Source organism: Ambystoma mexicanum, chromosome 1p, assembly GCF_040938575.1.
Source record: "Ambystoma mexicanum isolate Mex_15411 chromosome 1p, UKY_AmexF1_1, whole genome shotgun sequence".
NCBI lineage: Eukaryota > Metazoa > Chordata > Amphibia > Caudata > Ambystomatidae > Ambystoma > Ambystoma mexicanum.
The window spans coordinates 1,301,492,157-1,301,510,244 of NC_090921.1; the positions used below are offsets into that span (position 1 = coordinate 1,301,492,157).

Sequence of the window (18,088 nt, forward strand, 5' to 3'; positions counted from 1 at the left end):
AGCCATTTGATCGACTGGGGAGGCCTGTCGAGCGGGCATGGTTGGCGGGGAGTCCAAGCACAAGGCATCAGGTTCCGGTGTTGGAGTAGGTGATTGCCAAGGGCGAGGATCAATGGGTTCTGGGTCTACTCCCCAACCCTCAGTGGGGTCCAAATGAACCCTCCTCAGAGTCTGCAAAGGGATTTTCATCTTGAGCCTCCTCCTCAGTGAGGTCATAAATATATTCCTCTTCTTCCTCATCTTTAGTAGGGTCGGAGAGGTTTTTTTCCTCCCTAGATCTCTTGGGTGTGGACTTCTCCGAGACTTCTACAAAGCTCTCTAGCCTGTACATGCATCCTCTAAATTTTTCTCTCGTCCAAACAGATGAACCAGAGCGGTCCAGGGGTGGAAAAGGCTCATGGAGTGGATCTTCTGTCGCCAAATCCCTCCAGTGCCTTTCGAAAAGTCTTTTCGGGGCTCCGACGGTTGACGCGTGTCCTTCTGTTTGTCTGTGGGTCTCTCCGCAGGTTCCAGTAAATCCTTCAGCCTATCCCTGGATTTCGACGAATCCCTGTGTTCGTCCTTGGGTTTTGATGAATCCTTGGACCGTTGTTTCTGAGAATCCGCTGAAATGATCCTGGCAATGCTTTCGGTAATTACTTCAGAATCAGGAATTTCTAAAGTTCAGCCCTCTGGTTGCGCAACTACTTTGGCGGAACCAAGGCCTTTTTGGCCGTGGATGCTTTTTTTCCGATGCAGCTCGACAGATTCCTGAATATTGGGGGGGGAAGAGCACTTCAATATAGAGGGCTCAGACGCAAGACGCTTCTGCCGTTGCAGGGAGGGCTGCTGATCCAGACGATCGACGGGCAGGGCCGAAGTTATCGGTGTGCCCGTTGGCGCTATGGATCGCTTCGACTGTTTCGTCAAAGAAGTCCCTCGTGTTGTGTCTTTAGTGTGGAAAACATGTGCGTCGTTGTCACCGGGTAGACATTCCCCATAGCAGGACCCAAGTCTTGCCTAGCGGAGCCAGGGACAGACTACGCAGAGTGAGAATGCTCTGCCTAGAGCTCAATCGCCTCCGAATCGGAGGCTTGTTCGTCACTCAGCCCCTCGTCACAATCAGCGGTTGTGGCAGCGGGAGAGCTAGACCCGGCCTGCGACTTCCGTAGGTCGGCCACCACTTAACATGGCGCTCTTCAGAGTTTTCGGGCGCAGGAGCTTGCAAGCCGTACAAACCGTCTCGTCGTGATTAAGGGACAAACACAGATTACATTTACTCTGTTTATCCTTTCAAGGGAATTTGGCCTTACAAGAAGGACAAAACCTAAATGAAGTCCTCTCTCCAAAGCCGGGGAAATAGAAAGTGTCGAAGAGACCCAGGGAACAAAGAGAGGAAAGGGAAAGGCATTCTCAGAAAGGGAAATGTCCACCCCGACCCCACTCTCCCTACTGTGTAGGCCGGCCAGAAGGCCCGGCCACGTGGTCGGCAGTGCCGACCGGAACACTGTCCGTCAAAGATTTGGGGAACCGTCTTTAGCAGAGACCTGGAAACAGCCGTCGATGGAAGGGACGGTAGGGTGCTATTTAAAACACCAATATACATATACACGATCAAAGTTCGAGGAAAACAATAGCAATCTCTCTGGACGAGCTCCGCATAAGGAGACCAGTATGCTAGGCGGGAAAAAACAATCGGAGGGACCTCAGCGCGTGAGGGATTTCGGGTACACTAATCATCACATAGGGATAGTGTTACAGGCACGCCCATGTCGACGTCCCCTTTCGATTCTCGAAAGACAAGATGCAATACTCTGCAGTGACCACTGGATGTCGGGCTATATGCACAGCATGTGATTCTAAGCAGATTAACAAGCATCAGAATTATAGTTACTACTCATCAACTTATACCATCAGGGCAGAGGTCTTAAACTGGCTTCATCCCTCACCATCACATGAGCTGAAAAGCATTAATCTTCACATATCAAGGATTTATCGATAGAGCAAGCAACTGGAGGTGCCCTGATCTAGGAGTACCGCACAGCAGCTTCTGCCAAAAACCAGAGTGAGAATTCTGAAGACTTGGAGATTCCTTCTCACTGCATGAAGACAGCTTCACTAATCCAAGAACCAAAATGTTGAGACCACACTGTTCCGTAGACTCACTCTTTGCTTTTAAATGGGTAAAATTCAGCATGAACATCTCACAAAGCAAACACTTTGAAATCTCTAAAGCCAATCTGCAAGCTCATGTGATTTGTAATTTGGAAGCCAACAACCCCAAAACCGTGAAAAAGAGCACAGGTATGACCTTTCACATGAGCTGTGGAATACTTAACCAGCTTCCCAATGCAGAGATTCATGGGGTAAATACATGATCTACATCGCTGCGTACCAACCCCAAACACATGACATTAAAAGGCAAATAACGCCAGTCTTTGTATATGAAGAAGCTACCGCACAACCACATTGGGGCTTGTGGGGTTCTGCCTTAAGTAAGCATGGTAGCCAGCAAATAACCAATTGAATGAAAAATGTTAACACTTGGAAAACAACTACCTCAGTTCAACAGAAAACAGGAAATTCCTGGAAACCGAACCAAAATGTTGCCAATGCGTATGAATTGCTTTTACATGGGTTTTGACTACATTCCCTTAGGGTAAACTAAAACCGCTATATAAATGCATTCAACAGAATTGTTAAGTAATAATATAAGGTATACATATCAATTAATTCTATAATTTGGGTTTGCGTGTATGTATTAGAACAAATACATCACAAAAAGATGTAGAATTATTGGGCATAGATCGCATAAACACTGTACTTGCAAGAGAAAGGTACTGAAATCAAAACATTTTGGTATGAAGTAATAAGTGCATTAGGAGAAAAAAGTGAAAAACAGGAAGATAAGTGATTTTTTTTTACAATCTTTATTTTACAAAATATAGTAAATAGAAGGGACTGGGTAGAAAAACAGCTTTGTACAGGAACGTTAGACGGCTCCCGTCTTGGACTTCCAGACCGCTGTCCAGCCAGGGATTAGGCTCCACTGTATCCACGAACTTGAGCTTCAGGCACATTATATCATCCAACCCGCCATTAAGGTCTCGAACGATAACTCTGCAGACAGACACCCACACATTGTTTCATGAGATGGAAGTCATCAGGAGGTGTCCATGGTATCTCCCTCTGCAAATAAAGTGAGACACAGAGGATCAGCAGGGATCAGAAAGATATGCAAGGCATGAGTGGCAGTTGTTAGTCATTGCTCACTCTAGGTACACACAATATGCAAACAAAGAGCATGTACAGGGTGATCACAAAAGGTTAAGAGCTAGAAGCCTGATGGCCATAACCATTCTAGTTCTGCAGTATCACCATTGGTGCAGTGAGAAACCTGAAGGTGTTGCCATAGCTAATCCCTGGGGATCTGTCATCCAGGTGGCAAGGACACGGCCATCACTATTGGCTCCAGTTCCTAGGGGTGGACCAGTGGGGGAGGAATACCTGGATTTGGGGGGCAGGGAGGTCCTTGGTGAGTGGGACACCGACGGGCGAGACGCGGTATCCCCCTTCTTTCAACACCTTTCCCCCATCCTACCATATAGGATATTCCAATACACTGCCCCCCCCCTGCCGACACAAACACCTTTGCACAACACGAAAGACAACGACCTAATACCAGAGCCATTTACCTGACATGTCCAAATACAAGGGTCGGGCAACTGACCAGAATCACACACACCCGACGGCCCTTTCCCTTCCCCACAGGGATAAAAGTTGGAGCACAAGACTAGCAAGGCAGACCGCATGACGTGAGAGCACGGTAGTTCAAGAGAAGGCAAAAGACGGCACAGACCAAGAGGGTGACAAGGAGACAAGCGACCTTGCCCTTTCCGACCAAGGCCCATGAAACCTCAGCTGAAGGAATCAAGTCTGCGAACAATAGCCAGCGTGTGTTGCAGCAGATGTTAACGGTCCACGAGACCCTCCTCCGCTGATTACCAACCAGAGGAGAGCGGCGTGTCTCTGTGGTACCAACTTTGACTCCAAGGAGAAAGAAAACCAAGCGGTTCATCACAGCCGGCGAGTCGTGGGGAGTGTCGATAAGAAACTGAACTGTGTTGAACAAAGAATAGCCAATGGTTAATTTGAACTTTGAGAAGCTTAAAGATACTATTGATGAAAGAGGGGGAAACCAGAAACAGAGGAGCCTGGCAGCATGTGGGTGCTCAGGCAGGAAACTCGGGCGATTACCTGGTGGTAAAAACTACCGTAACCAGAAGCCTGTGGAAAGAGTAGAGAAGAGGTCAAAGTGGTCATACAGGGGTCTTGTAAAATCCTTTGTACTGTCGAAAGTTTTTGACAGACAGAATATTGCAAAGCTAAGGGAAATTAATCCTGCTTGGTGAAATGAGCATATGAACAGTGTGTTGTAAAAGTTGGCGAGAGGGAACCCAGCAGAGGGAAGCCGACAAACGGGGGCGAAGCCGGAGAACTGTTTAAAAAGACACCAAGGTTCGTGAAAGTAAGAAAAGCCACAATGAACCTAAAGAAGGGAGGCGGATTTCTGAAAGGGGTGCGAGCCCGAAAGTGGGAGATCTCGGGGTGGAAAGTTATAACCCTAAGGTACTTGAAAAAGGAACAATTTAGTCGATTTGTTGAAGCTTGCTCCCATCTTAGATTTAGGTTTAAACACCCTGAACTGTGATCACTTGTGTCTGTTAGGCGACGTTTGTATGCCGTACCCTCTGGGAACACTACACACAACTAGGACTACAGGTGTAAGCAAACCAACCTTTGGTATACGTCTGTGCTACACAGTTTTGGTAGCATGTTGAGCAACCAGGCTTATCTCAAGAGGGGAAATGTGAGTAGTAATGATGTTACACAGAGGTCCACAATCACAGGTGTTCAAATAAACTCTTACACTCAAGGTTTCTTGGATAAACACTTATTAATGTATCAGTCCGTTATAAAACATTCACTAGAAGGAGGTAATTATATAATAACACAAATATACTTCAATACTGTACACCAAGTTTCTGAATCAGATAAGACCCTATTGGAATGGGCCACAAACACAAACTACACCCACAAGTGACTTTAGTGACAAGGGTGCTGGGGATATCAATATCTTACTGTTCGCATTCAGAATAGTAAAAGGCAAAGGTTACCAGAACATAAAAGATTACAATTATTCTTAGACAGTGCAAATATTTTGAGTTCACCAGAAGAGTCAATTCAATAGGCTAGGCCAAAGTCAATCGGCTAAAGTCTTGGATAGGATAAAGCGGTTCTGGTAGGTAAACTGAAAAGTCTCTACAAAATGTCTCAGAAGCAGTTTGTAAAAGAAGAATCATATGTTGGGTTACAAGCTGATTAGGCTTGTGAGTTGCAAAAGTTTCAAGCACTTTCACTGCGAGAGGTAAGTACTCGCAGTCTTGTTTTGCAGTATCTTTTACAGTAGAAAAAGAGGAAGCTAATGACTTCTGTACCAGGCAGTTCCTGCAGATCTCGCTGTTCCTGGGCCTCAATCGTGGGGACAAGAGGGAGGACCGTTGGGGGACTCCTGCACTGCACTGGGACAGTCAAAGGCTCGCAACTGGCAAACTTCAATTTTGGTGGCTGTAAGCAACACAAACTGATGTCCCTCTCCCTGGTTCTACGGTTTCCTGCAGCAACTCTGAGGAAATTCAACCAGCTCAGAGATGGGTGTCCAGATGGCTTATTTTTGAGTTGATTGGTCCCACCAACTCAAGGGGAGAAGTCGTCCTTGTAGGGGCTTCTCTGTCGATCAGAACTTCGCAAGTAGGCACTGCAGCAGAGCTTCACCGGGCAAATCAATGGTTGAGGAGTTGCAGCAGGTGTCCTCTTCAAGCTCTTCTTCGGTTCCTTCATCCAGTGGTCGACTCTGCCTTCCAAGCCAAGAGACGAACAAGTTACTTTCTGACCTGGTAACGTTCTTTCGATGGGATGTTCCAAAGACCTATTCCACATCTATGACAGGTAATTACCACAGCTGTGCTGCTTCGGAATCTTTTTCGGAGTAGGCGTCCTGCGTCGATATGCTCCCTCGAGGGCCTCCCACGGTCGACGTCACCGGATGTTATAAGTAGCCTCAGTTGTTTTTTCCCCCAGAACGTGTGGCACCAATCTTCTGCCAGAATGACTACAGAAAGCCTTGCGGAAACTTAACCTGCAATCGCATAAGAACTTCTGTAGAGGGGCAGGTTGGGAGGGTAGTGTGGAATACGTCGTCGGACCATCACATCGAAAGAAAGTTTCCAGGTAAGAAAGTAACTTGTTTTTCGAAGGGATTGGTTCCTCAGACATATTCCACATCTATGACAGACTCCCAAAGCAGTACCAACGTATGGAGGTTGGAAAAGAATTTAGAATGCCCAATCAAATTGCAGAATAGAGGAACGCCTTACCAAAGGCTAAATCTTGCCCATGGATAGAATCCAGGGAATAGTGTTTTACAAAAGTATGGACAGAGGACCATGTGGCTGCTTCACAAATGTTACGAATGGGAACACCCCTCTGCAGAGCAGTGGAGGCAGCCACGCCCCTAGTAGAATGGGTATGTAATCCTACCGGAGGGTCCTTACCCACCAAACGGTAACATTCAGAAATTGTCAGATAATCCATCTAGACAAAGTCTGCTTAGTAACAGCTTTTCCCAAATGCCTTCCAGCGTATCCTACAAAGAGCGGATCGTCCACTCTGACCCGGGACATGCGTGAGATGTAGAAACTTAAAGCTCCCCTAGGATCCAACCTATGGAGCCTCTCCTCTTCCTCACCAGGATGTGGAGGAGGATAGAATGCCGGAAGAATTACCTTCTGGCTCAGATGGAATTCTGACACAACCTTCGGAAGAAAGGAAGGCCGTACCCTAAGGACAACCCTGTCCTTATGGAACACAGTGAAGGTTGGTTTGGCGGAAGGTGCCTGCAACTAACTCACTCTGCGTGCAGAAGTAACCGCAACCAAAAATACAGTTTTAAAAGACAACAGCCTCAATTGACAAGAATGTAAGGGCTCAAATGGAGCTCCTATTAGGAACTTTAAAACCAAATTTAAATCCCATCCCGGCACCTGGAAAGGCGACGGTGGAAACACATGAGTTAGCCCTTTCAAGAACTGAGAAATCAAAGGAATTCTGAAATAAGAACATTCCTCAGACGAGCGCTTAAATATGGCCAGCGCCGCCAGGTAACCCTTAATGGTACCCACTTGCAGGCCCTTGTGGGCTAAAGAAAGCAAAAAAGACAAAACCAAAAGGAATTGAACATTGGAAAGGATCCACATTCTGAACCCTGCACCAGTAGCAGAACTTCTTCCAAATGCAACGGTACAGGGATTTCGTTGCGGGCCTTCTGGCCGAAGGCAACACCTCCATCACATCTTCAGGGAGGTCCCAATCCTTATATCTCAGCCTTTCAGATACCAAGCATGAAGGTTGAGAGACCTGACCTCTGGATGGAGAACTCGACCCCCTTCCCGTGCGAACAGATTGTCTCGGTAGGGAAGACGACGTGGAGGGCAGATGGACATGTCTAGAAGGTCTGGGTACCACGCTCTCCTGGCCCATGCCGGAGCAATGAGGATCATCTGGGAACCGAACCTCTGCAACCTGCGGAATGACGGGGACTGGAGGAAACTCGTACAGCAGTGGGAAGGACCACTCCACTACGAACGCGTCCCCTAAGGCTCCTCTTGGAGGAAATTCCTGCGAGCAGAATCTTTCGCACTTCCAGTTGACACTGGTGGCAAAGAGATCCACCTGTGGGGTTCCCCAAAGGGTGAAGATCTCCAAAAGAACTTCCCGAGCCAGCTCACACTCGAGAGACCATGCTCTGCCTGCTCAGAGCGTCCACCGCCACGTTTTCGTCTCCGGCCAGATGAACTGGTGAGATCGATTTCCTGCTGGATGGCCCAGAACCAGAGCTGCAGCGCCTCCCTGCACAGTGGGAGTGACAATGCCCCCCCTTTTTGTTGAGGTAGTGCATGGCCACTGTATTGTCCGTCATGATCAGGGCATTCTTCCCCCACACAGACGGCAGAAAAGCCTTCAGGGCTAGCCTGACAGTCTGCAGCTCTAACAGATTAATGTGGAGTGCAGACTCCGACGGAGACCAACGACCGCTGACTGTCAGCTCGCTGGCATGCGCTCCCCATCCCGTGACGGATGCATCCGTCACGATCGTCACCTCCGGTCATGGTTGCCAAAACGGAGCCCCCTTTGAACAGATTTCCTTCGACGGCCCACCACAGAAGGTCCTGTGCGACTGAGGGCAGAATCTGAACTGGGTCCGACATCCTGTGGGAGAACTGCGACCACTGCATCTTGGGAGCCCACTGCAAAAATCTCATCCGCAGTCTGGCCTCTGGCACCAGTAGAATGCAGGATGCCATGAGGCGGAGCAACCTCAAGAACTCGAACGCCGGGAGACTCTGGGCACATTGAAATTTGTCCACGATCTGCAGAATGTGGTGCGCCCTCACTTGGGGAGGCGAACACTGCCCCAGGGATGTGTCTAGCACCGCCCCGATGTACTGGGGCCACTGGGTAGGTGTCACAGGAGACTTCTTTAAGTTGAGGGAGAAGCCCAGCTTGTGAAGGGAGCGGCAGGTGACGTACAGATGATCCAGGACTTGCTCGTGAGAGCACGCCCTGATCAACCAATCGTCTAGGTAGGGCTAAACGTGAATCCCCGTTTACTGAAATGGGCTGCCACCACCACCATTAGCTTGGTGAAGACCCTCGATCGGAGGTCAATCCGAACGGCAGGACCCGAAACTGAAAATGCAAGTCGCCAACCGCGAACCTCAGGTACTTCCTGTGCTTGGGATGAATCGGCACATGAAAGTAAGCATCCTTGAGGTCGAGACACACCAACCAATCCTGAAGTTGAAGGGCCTGGAGGACTTGAGAAACTTTAACCATCTTGAACTTGTCCTTCCTGAGGAGCTTGTTCAAACCACCCAAGTCCATGATGGGTCTCAATCCTCCGTCTTTTTTCGGGATCAAAAAATATGGGGAATACCATCCCTTGTTCCTCTCCGCTACAGGGACCAGTTCTATGGCACCTTTCTCTAGCAGGGATAGGATTTCCTGCACAAGGAGCGGATCCCGACGCTTCAAAGAGAGCTTTCCCGGTGGATTGTCGCGAGGCCTCTGCCGGAAAGGAAGACAGTAGCCGTGGGCTATGATCTCCAGAACCCACATATCTGAAGTAATGGCACGCCATTCTACAATATGCTGCGTCAGCCTTCCCCCAACTGGCGAACCATGGGATATGGCCTCATGACTGAGCGGAAGCGGCTGCGGCAGTGCCAAAGGCCAAGGAGGTAACTGCCCGAGCGGCTTTGGCACCTCAAGTACCCTGCTTTCCACCTCTGGTACTCCTACAGTGGCCCCTTTCACTGGCAGCTCCCCTCGATCTACCAAAGGAAGAGTAGCATCGAAAGGAGCCTCCCCTCCATTGCTGTCCACTAGGCCAAAAAGGCGGAGGTTGACTCACTGCAGCGCTCAAGGACTTCGCTGCTGCTTTGGAAGTCTGCAACCTCTCAAGGCTCTCGTCAGCCTTGCTGCCAAAAAGATGGACACCATCAAAGGGCATGTTGAGAAGACTGTGCATCAGGAGCAAACCCGAACTTCCGCAACCACGCAAATCTGCGCATCATGGTGCTCGCCGCCATGGACCGGCTGACACAATCTGCCACGTCCAGACCCGACTGAACGGTTTCACACATGGCATCCTTGCCATCCTGAACGAAGGCAAGAAAACCATCCCGTTCCTCGCCTTCGGGAATATGTTCAGCTGCCAACACACAATTCCACAGAGTGTGCGTAAATCTTGCAAGGGCATAAACGGAGTTGACTGCCTTTAAAGCCATTCCCCCAGAAGAAAATACCTTCTTCGCCCAACCATCAAAGCGTTTGTCGTCCCTATCAGGAGGGATTGTAGGGTACGCAGCCTGCTTTGCTGGGGCCGTAGCCGCCTGCACCACCAAACCTTTCGGAGTAGGGTGCGTAGACAAGTAGCAGGGGTCTCCATTGGCTGGGCAGTATTTTTTCAGCAACGACTTATTTACTGTCGGAAGACTCTGTGGAGCAGTCCAAGCCGCTGCCACCCTTCTTTGTAAGGCCATATAAAATGGCAACACTGGGTCAGTGGGTGGACCTTGGTCCAAGCTATCGGTCAGGTTATCCTGCAGAAAATCCACAGGTGGAGCAGACCACCCCAGATACTCCGTCACCCTCGACATGAGGCACCTGTACGAGGAGTCAGCATGTGTGCCCGGCTCAGGCCTGCCAAACAACCTCCGGGAGGTATCAAGACCACTTGCGTCATGTAAAGATTGACAAAGGTCTTCCAATTGGCTATGACCAGACAACAGGTCATCAGGAACTTCAGGAGGTACAACCTCCTCTTCATCAGACCTTTCCTCTACCTCTGAAATGTACTCCAAGGGTTGGAACAAGTCCACCCTGGTAGGAGGAACAGAGAATGGGTCAAATCTAGGCTGCACAGACTTGCTGAGCGCCTTTCTCAGCTTCCACAGCTCTCCTGGGCACCTCTGGCAAATTTTCCTCAAAAGGTGTCGAGGGCACCGATGGGAGTGGCTTTGACGACTTAGACAACGGCTTCGAGGGCAGAGCCCAAGCGTGTCCTTAGACGGCCTCGGCGCCGACGACCTTCTCATAGCCTCGAGCAAGTCCCGACAGACATGGCGCCGATGTCTTCTTCGAAGGCCTCACACGCTCCAACGGCCTCGAGGAACGGGACATGGAGCTGGCACGGTGGCGATCATCCTTGTCCGATCGGGACCCTGACGGTTCCCAATGACTGCGCAGACTGCCCAAGCCCGAAGGCGTGCGAGCGGTGGCTCTAGCGCGTTCCCTGCCGGCTTCACTCAAAAAGGTGCGGACGGAATGGTGCCCTGTGATTCAAAAATCACCATCATCTGCCGGTGTAATTCATCCCATTTGGCCGGTGACAAGTGTTTCGTGGGACAAGCCACCCGCCGTCTGGCAGAGTCCTCTGACGAGGACGGGGAAAGCGACCGGTGACGGGGCCTCCGTGAATGCCTCAACGAGGCAAAGGAATGGCAGGACCTACTCCTAGAACGAGAACCCCTGGACTTGCGCCGACACAAGAGTCGCCCCTCGAATCGTCGGGCGAAAGTCCAGCAGAGTACGACATACAGGGTTTGGAAACCCTACCTACCAACAGCTTCTTCCGCTCCCGCAAGGCCTTCGACGTCAAAGACTTGCACTCGTCGCAGTCATCGGTGGCATGGCTCTCGCCGAGGCACCAGAGGCAGACGTTGTGCGGGTCCGTAAGCGACATCTTGGAACCGCAGTCCCGACACTTCTTGAAGCCCGACTTCAGGGTAGCCGAAGACAAAGACATCTTTCTCGTAACAATAGCAGAACCGATTCAACAAAAGAGAACCGAGGCGCGCCGGTATTTCAAAGCAAACACGTTCGTGGAAAAAACAGAACTGAGGCTTGGGCGTTGTGCGTCCTACATATAACATCCGGTGACGTCGACCGTCGGAGGAGGTCCTCGAAGAGGCGTATCGACGTCATTGACGCAGGACGCCTACGCCGAAAGTTTTCCGAAGCAGCACAGCTGTGGTAATCAATGTCAAAGATGTGGAATACGTCTGAGGACACAATCCCCTCGAAAGGGCAGTTCGAGGAGGACTCAAAGCATGAAGCAGCAAAAGTGCCTGTGGATACTCCTTCTCTAGGTAAGGTTAATAGAATAATAACGGTGGAGACCCTGTTAAAGGACTACAGAAAGGGACACAAGCAGCAGCTTTGATCAGAGGTAAGATTGGACAAACTCGAGTCCTCTATGTGTACTCCAACCATCTGGAGTGACTTCGTGGATCAAGGTAAGCAATATCTTTTCTCCGCACAGTACCTTAGGTTTGAAGACATGGTTGTGGCTGGATTCTCCTCAATGTAGCAGCACTGGTGGAGCAGACCTCCAGATTCCTTGGTCTGGTGACAAAAGGTAGGACAATGTATGGGATCTCTCAGCAGCAGCCTCAAAGGGGGACCTCTGGCATGGATTGCTTCAGCTTCTCTGGTCAGTGTGCGGTTTTGGTGCCTTTTCTGCAGCACCAACAAATGGCACGATTCGGCCGGTCAATCTTCTTCGATTCCTGCACTCAGGTGAGGGGACTTGGATTGGGTCTCTGGAGGGTCACCTGGAGCTCAGCAAAGACTTGGACGGATTCGACCTTTCTAAGACTATGCACTTCAATTGGGTCAGAGGTCTCCCAGTGGGGAGATGGCTCAAATTGTAGATGGTCTCAGGACTGGTTGCTCCCACCAGCTAAAGGGAATGAGTCCTCTTCAGAGTTCCTCTGTCGCATAGAAAACGGGGTCAAGACAGCAGCAGCCACTTAAGTGTGCTGCAATGGGTTACTTCAGGTTCCAGTTGTCGACTTACCTTTCACCTCAGGAACCTCACCTTTTATACAGTTTCAGCACACACTCCTCTGCAATCTCCATCAGTAATTTACAGAAAGGGCAGGACAGCCAGACCCCGATCTAGTGGGAGCTGGTTCCATTCAGGCAGACAAACTCAACCCCCACTTCCGGAGCCTAGGTGGGGACACCCAAGGGATACCGCCAAAGGCAAAACACTCACGAAGGATGGTAGAAGGGCTGACAAAGAACAACCATGCTAGTAATGGCAAAAAAAGAAAGGAGCCACCAAGTTGGTACTTGGGTGAGCCTATTGTGCACTACCGGGGCTATGGACACAGCCTGTGGTAGAAAATTCACACAATAGTTGCTAGAACAAGTCCACTATCACCAGCTATAACTAGGTGATTGTCTATGCAACATAAAAGTCAGAGGAAAGGAGCAGAGAGAAGGGGGAAACTAGGTATACCCTTGGCACTCCACATAAGGTTGTGTGTGTGAATTTTTCTGAATATACATTTCTAGGAGCTACTAAGTCCTTAAGAACTGTAGTTACTCTAGGATATAGAAAAGAATCTAAAGGAGGATCCAAAGGGTTCCCCAGCACCATTGCACATAAGGAGCTGTGTGCTGCAACAGTAAAATACAGATGCCTTTAAAGAGATATGTAGGAAAGTAGACTCCACAGGACAGTAAAAGAGCAGAATTCCAAAAGACAGAGCCCATACGAATTAATGAGTGGAAAAAGGCAGCACTCATTCAGGATTAAAGAGAAAGGTCACGAAGTCCAGCAAAAAGTGCTATGGGTCTCACTAGAAGAGGGTATTAAGCGTGACGATGATAAATCTCGCCAACAGTCGGTTTCATCTGTAACTTAGCGGGCATCTTTCTGGAGCTCCAGTGACTAAATCCTGCTATTGAAAGTCCTCAACTGAGAAAGGGCACGGCCCCACCGCATGATAACTAATCTGCTCCCAGGACCTGTAAAAAGCTCCAACACAACTGAGCTGCAGAAATTACAGGGCATCCCAGAGTGCATCCGGCTGCTCCCTCCAAAGGACCATCAGCCTTCCAGGCAAAGAAATGCAAAACGGCAACATCTGTCGCCTCACCTGGTGGCCTAACCTGAAGCAAATTCTCCACTGAAAAGATACTGTCTCAAGCCTTGGTACTTGTTAAGGAGATTTATAATTTTTACCTTCATTCCCTCTCCTAGTGAGACCCCCAGCACTTGTTGCTGGACTTCTGGGCCTTTTCCTTTCTATGCTGAATGAGTGGAGCCTTTTTCCACTCATTCATTCTTCTGGCCTCTACCTTTTGGAACTCTTCTCGGCTTTACTTTTTCTATGAAGTCTACTTTCCTTCATATCTCTTCTAAGGCATCTGTTTTGTTAAAGTTTTGTAAACAGGTATTCGTGAATTGCAGGACATGGAGGTTGCAGCTCTTCCAGGGATTGTTCAAATGTAAGTTAATCTTAGGATTGGTTGATCCAACCAGTCCTGGACGAAGTCGTCCTTTTCGGGTTTTCGATGTCATGTAGAATTTGATGGCGGCATACAGTGGTCACTCAGCTGGCACCGACGGTCGCTGAAGTGGCTGCAGGCGTTGCTTTTCAGTCCAGTGGTCGACTCTGGGGTTTAGTTCCAAGACCCTCACCTTTTATGTTGAAGAACAATCATGCCACAAGCCTCTCATGCAAATCTGAGAGGTGGGCTGTCCAGGATGACAACTAGTTTCCCAGTTGGAACTGGTTACAAGCAGGCACACTGTAGAAGACCAGGGGAGTTTCGGACTCTTCCCCCACGTCTTGCCCTTTCAGGCACTCAAGAGAGCCTTGGTGGGCTAGCCAAGGGAAACCCACCAAAGACAGAAGACTCATCAAGACCACCCCCACCCAGCTGGGTAGAAGGCGGCCTCACAAAAGGACAAGTCATCAAGAGATGGCGAGAAAAAAAGTACAGCCTCCATTTTAAGAGAACGATCTAGTGTGTTCCCTGTTGCAGCTGCGAAGACTGCTGGCAAAAAAAAAAAGTTGGAATAAAATATCCACTGCCACCAGCCACTCTGATAACTTGCCACTAACTAGAAAGTTACAGGATAAGTGGAAGAATGGATATGATGTGCCCCCTCAGCACTCCACATAAGGTGGGGTGTGCAGATTCCACAAAATAGAGGACATGGTGGGTACAAAGGATCCCCCTGCCCCGATAACATTATCACAGAAAAGTCAAAAGGAAAGCTCAAGGAGATTCCCAGAAACACTGCACAGAAAGTGCTTTGTGCTGCAGTAAGAAATCACAGATACCAGAACGTTGGAGGAAAGTAGACTCCAAAAGAGATACAAAAGGTTCCCAAACACAGAGTAAAAGCCTGAGTGAGTGTGGAAAAAGAGTCCCACTCACTCAGCAGTCTTAGATCAAAAAAGACAAGAGGGCAGCAAAACGTGCTGGGGAACTCGCAGGTAAGAATGTCACAAAAAGGAATTCTACTCTTGAATCCCTCAACTGCTTCCCTACCTCACGTATCTTTTCAATCTTTCCCTTACCCCTTTTACCTTGCTGTCTTCCTTCAAACATGCCATCATTATTTCCATCTTGAAAACACTGACTCTTCTGTCCACTCCAATTTCCAGCTAATCTACTTACTTTCCAAACTACTCGAAAGAGTACTTTATTTTCAGGTTGTTCATTCACACTCTTCTCCCAACCTTACAATCTGGCGTCCATCCCTCACTGCATCGAGTCTAATCCAGGTCACTTTCCGCTCACTATAATAAACTCCCTTCTATACTTATTCTAGTCTACTTATATACTGCCTTTGAGACTGGATCACCCATACTCTGCTGTCCTTTTTTGGTCGGTCTAGCTTAGAATTACACTGATTCCTTCATAGCTGTCTGGTGAGATGTCTTCTTGTCCCCTTCTCAAGATCATCCCCCAAGGGTTCATCGTTGGTCCTCTCCTGTTCTCCTTTTACACCATCCCTCACTCATCTGCTCCTTTAAGTGGCACCACTTCTATGTAGACTAAACGAGTGCGAGTGACCCCCTGACCGGCCCATAGAATCAGAGCTTGCTCTCGAATACTTTAAGACGAGATAGCTGCACCTTGAGGTGGATGGGGGTGCAGGTTTCTTACTCCAACACCAATCAATAAGGACAACTCAATGGTTTGGCAAAGGGGAGTCAGTTTAATGACAAGTACAAAAAACGGGGAAACATGTTGATCAACAATGGTGCGATGACCCGTCTCGTTTCAACTCCCAACAATCTTCATTCAAACAGTAACAGTTATACCCAAAATTCGTCATTGACATGCAACACTGAAAAGTTTGTCATGCAATTCTATTGGTTGGAAAAGGTAACTTAAGTATAGGTGCTATAGCTTCTTGTCAGGAAAAGTTATGGTATCTTCTGCTTTGGGTGACATAGGTTGGTACCTCTTCACGCTTGGCTGGTCACGTGTTAGCACACCATGAATTTGCTTTGCTTTCCTTCTATTTGTGCTTTTAATTCTCATTTTCGGCCGCCACCTGCCTGGGCCTCCTTATCTCGGCCTTCACGGGGGCAAGCTGCTCTGCTCCTTAAGTTTTGATTCGCCGAAGTTACCATCTGCCTCCCATTCTTGGTTGGACCTTGATTTCCCAGGCACAGCCTTCTCCTTACTGAGTTTCGATTCCGCCGTCTCGCTTCTTGTTTTAGCTGGAATAAGAATCCTGTCCTGTTTGACCCTTAGTAACCTGGGTTAATTCTGATTTTGTACAAAGTGGACTCGCACTTATATAATGTTCTTCGTTGAGGTAGATACATAGTTGGCACTTGCCGCTCTATTCTTCTACTAAGCATAGCAAGCCGCACCGTTTTCTTATCTTCTTGCGTTACAAGCATATGTACAGGCGTTAGCTGGTTTGAATATTTTTGTCCTGCGTTACAGTTTGAGTTTCTATCTGTTTCAACATCGTCTCTTCTAAGTTCATAACATCCTTATTCATGACATTTCGTCTTTGTGGGTCATCTTTTGGTTGTTTCGTTCATCTGAGAGTCTGTCCGGGCCCTTGCGACGTCACCATTCGTCTTCAATTAAGGCCTTTTGACTTTCTTCTGGGACAGTGTTTAAGCAATCTTCATTTCGTGTAATTTGCTGGTATGGTTGTCCCAATGGATACCTTACTGTCCATGGTTGTCTGGTTAGCACTTCAATAGGTATTGCTCTTCTGATGGGCACTGGGCAGAGCGTTAGTGCGGCTCTCTGCTGGTTTATTTGTTCATCATACGTCACATATCTCAGTGTGAATGTTTCTGGTACTTCAAAATGGGCGACTGGAGTGCAGTTTACATTTGGGACCTCCTCTACAAGACACCCAAATCATCATCATCATCTTTTTTTCCAATTCTCTTCAGTCGTCTGCTTCTTCCAGTCTACTAGCAGGCCAGTCTTCGCAGTCCTCCCACTTTCTTCATCGAAATACTTCCAAGACTCAAATAATTTTCTTACCTTTTACTTCTCTTACCCTTCTCCACCTCTACTAGTCTATCCTTTGCTACAGCTGCTCTTCGCTTCTCATACGCCTACAATTCATTACTTTAATTTTCTTCTCAGTCCTTCCCTGCCACGAGCATGTCGTTTTCACCTCTCTAATCTTGCCGGTCTATCTTTCCTTGCACAAAAAACTTTTTTCCTTGTCTTCTCCAGTCTTCACTTTTGCTCTGCCTTCCTTCGCATCTTGCCCCCTTCGCTCGGTCTACAACAGTCTTGTTGTATCAATCACCCAACCCCTGATCTCGGCCTCTATCCTCCCCAGTTTGATTCCAGTCTTTTGTATGGTATAAAAATGGCTACATGATTAAGCCACTCCCCACCCCCAAATTTCCATTTATTTTCTCACTAGCTCACACCTCTCTCAATGTCTTCTCAATGTCCCTAAATGCCCATGTGCCTCTTGCCGTTTCCAGTCCTTTTCTTTATTGGCCACAAAGCATTAGAATTTGTTGTGACCACCCATCCTTTCCTCCTCTCTTCATCTCTTTTACATTATCTTGAAAACTTCTGCTCGTCTCCCTTTCCAACCCTTAATTTCTTTCCTTTACTCAGTCATTTAAATTTGACTGCCATTGCATTTATTGTGTACAGTTGTGGTTTGAGCTCTTTGTAAAGCACTCTGGCAAAAGCACTCAAATGTCAAATACAAGTAGTGACACAGCTGGCAAGAAATTAATTTTGCAATCTGAATCCCACCCCTCAAAGAAAAGTGCAATAAGGTCAATTCTAAATGAGAACATACAAGTTGTGTGGTATTTAAAGCATTGCTACTTAATGCAGTGTTGGGATGGATTTCCAAAATCCGCCCTAGCAATGGATTTTGGGCAGCCAACAGATTGTGAAAAGGGATACACAGAGATCTCGTCAAACCCAATTAATGCAGGCTAGCAGAACAGCAAAGCTTAGTCTCAGGAGGGCTCTGAGTAGTCCAGTACTACAAAGAGTCCACCAATAATTCCAGTTAGACAGGCGAGTACAAAAACATACAATTCTATATCAGGACTTTAAAATACGTACTAAGCGAGTAAAACCACTTGGCACACTTAATATAAAACAGGTATATACATTTGATTCAATAACTAGTGTAATACAGGTAAGTAGTCAGATGCTT

The 18,088-nt window shown here is 48.1% G+C and overlaps 1 protein-coding gene across 1 annotated transcript in view; it reads right to left on the minus strand.

Annotated features, from left to right (window-relative positions):
* Positions 1-2,902: 2,902 nt before the first annotated feature.
* RUVBL2 (RuvB like AAA ATPase 2) overlaps positions 2,903-18,088 on the minus strand; it is a 220,411-nt gene continuing 205,225 nt past the window's right edge. Inside the window, exon 15 of the mRNA XM_069605872.1 lies at positions 2,903-3,168. Coding sequence (XP_069461973.1) covers positions 3,143-3,168 — 26 coding nt within the window. The 3' untranslated portion in view covers positions 2,903-3,142. The remainder of the gene's footprint in view (positions 3,169-18,088) is intronic.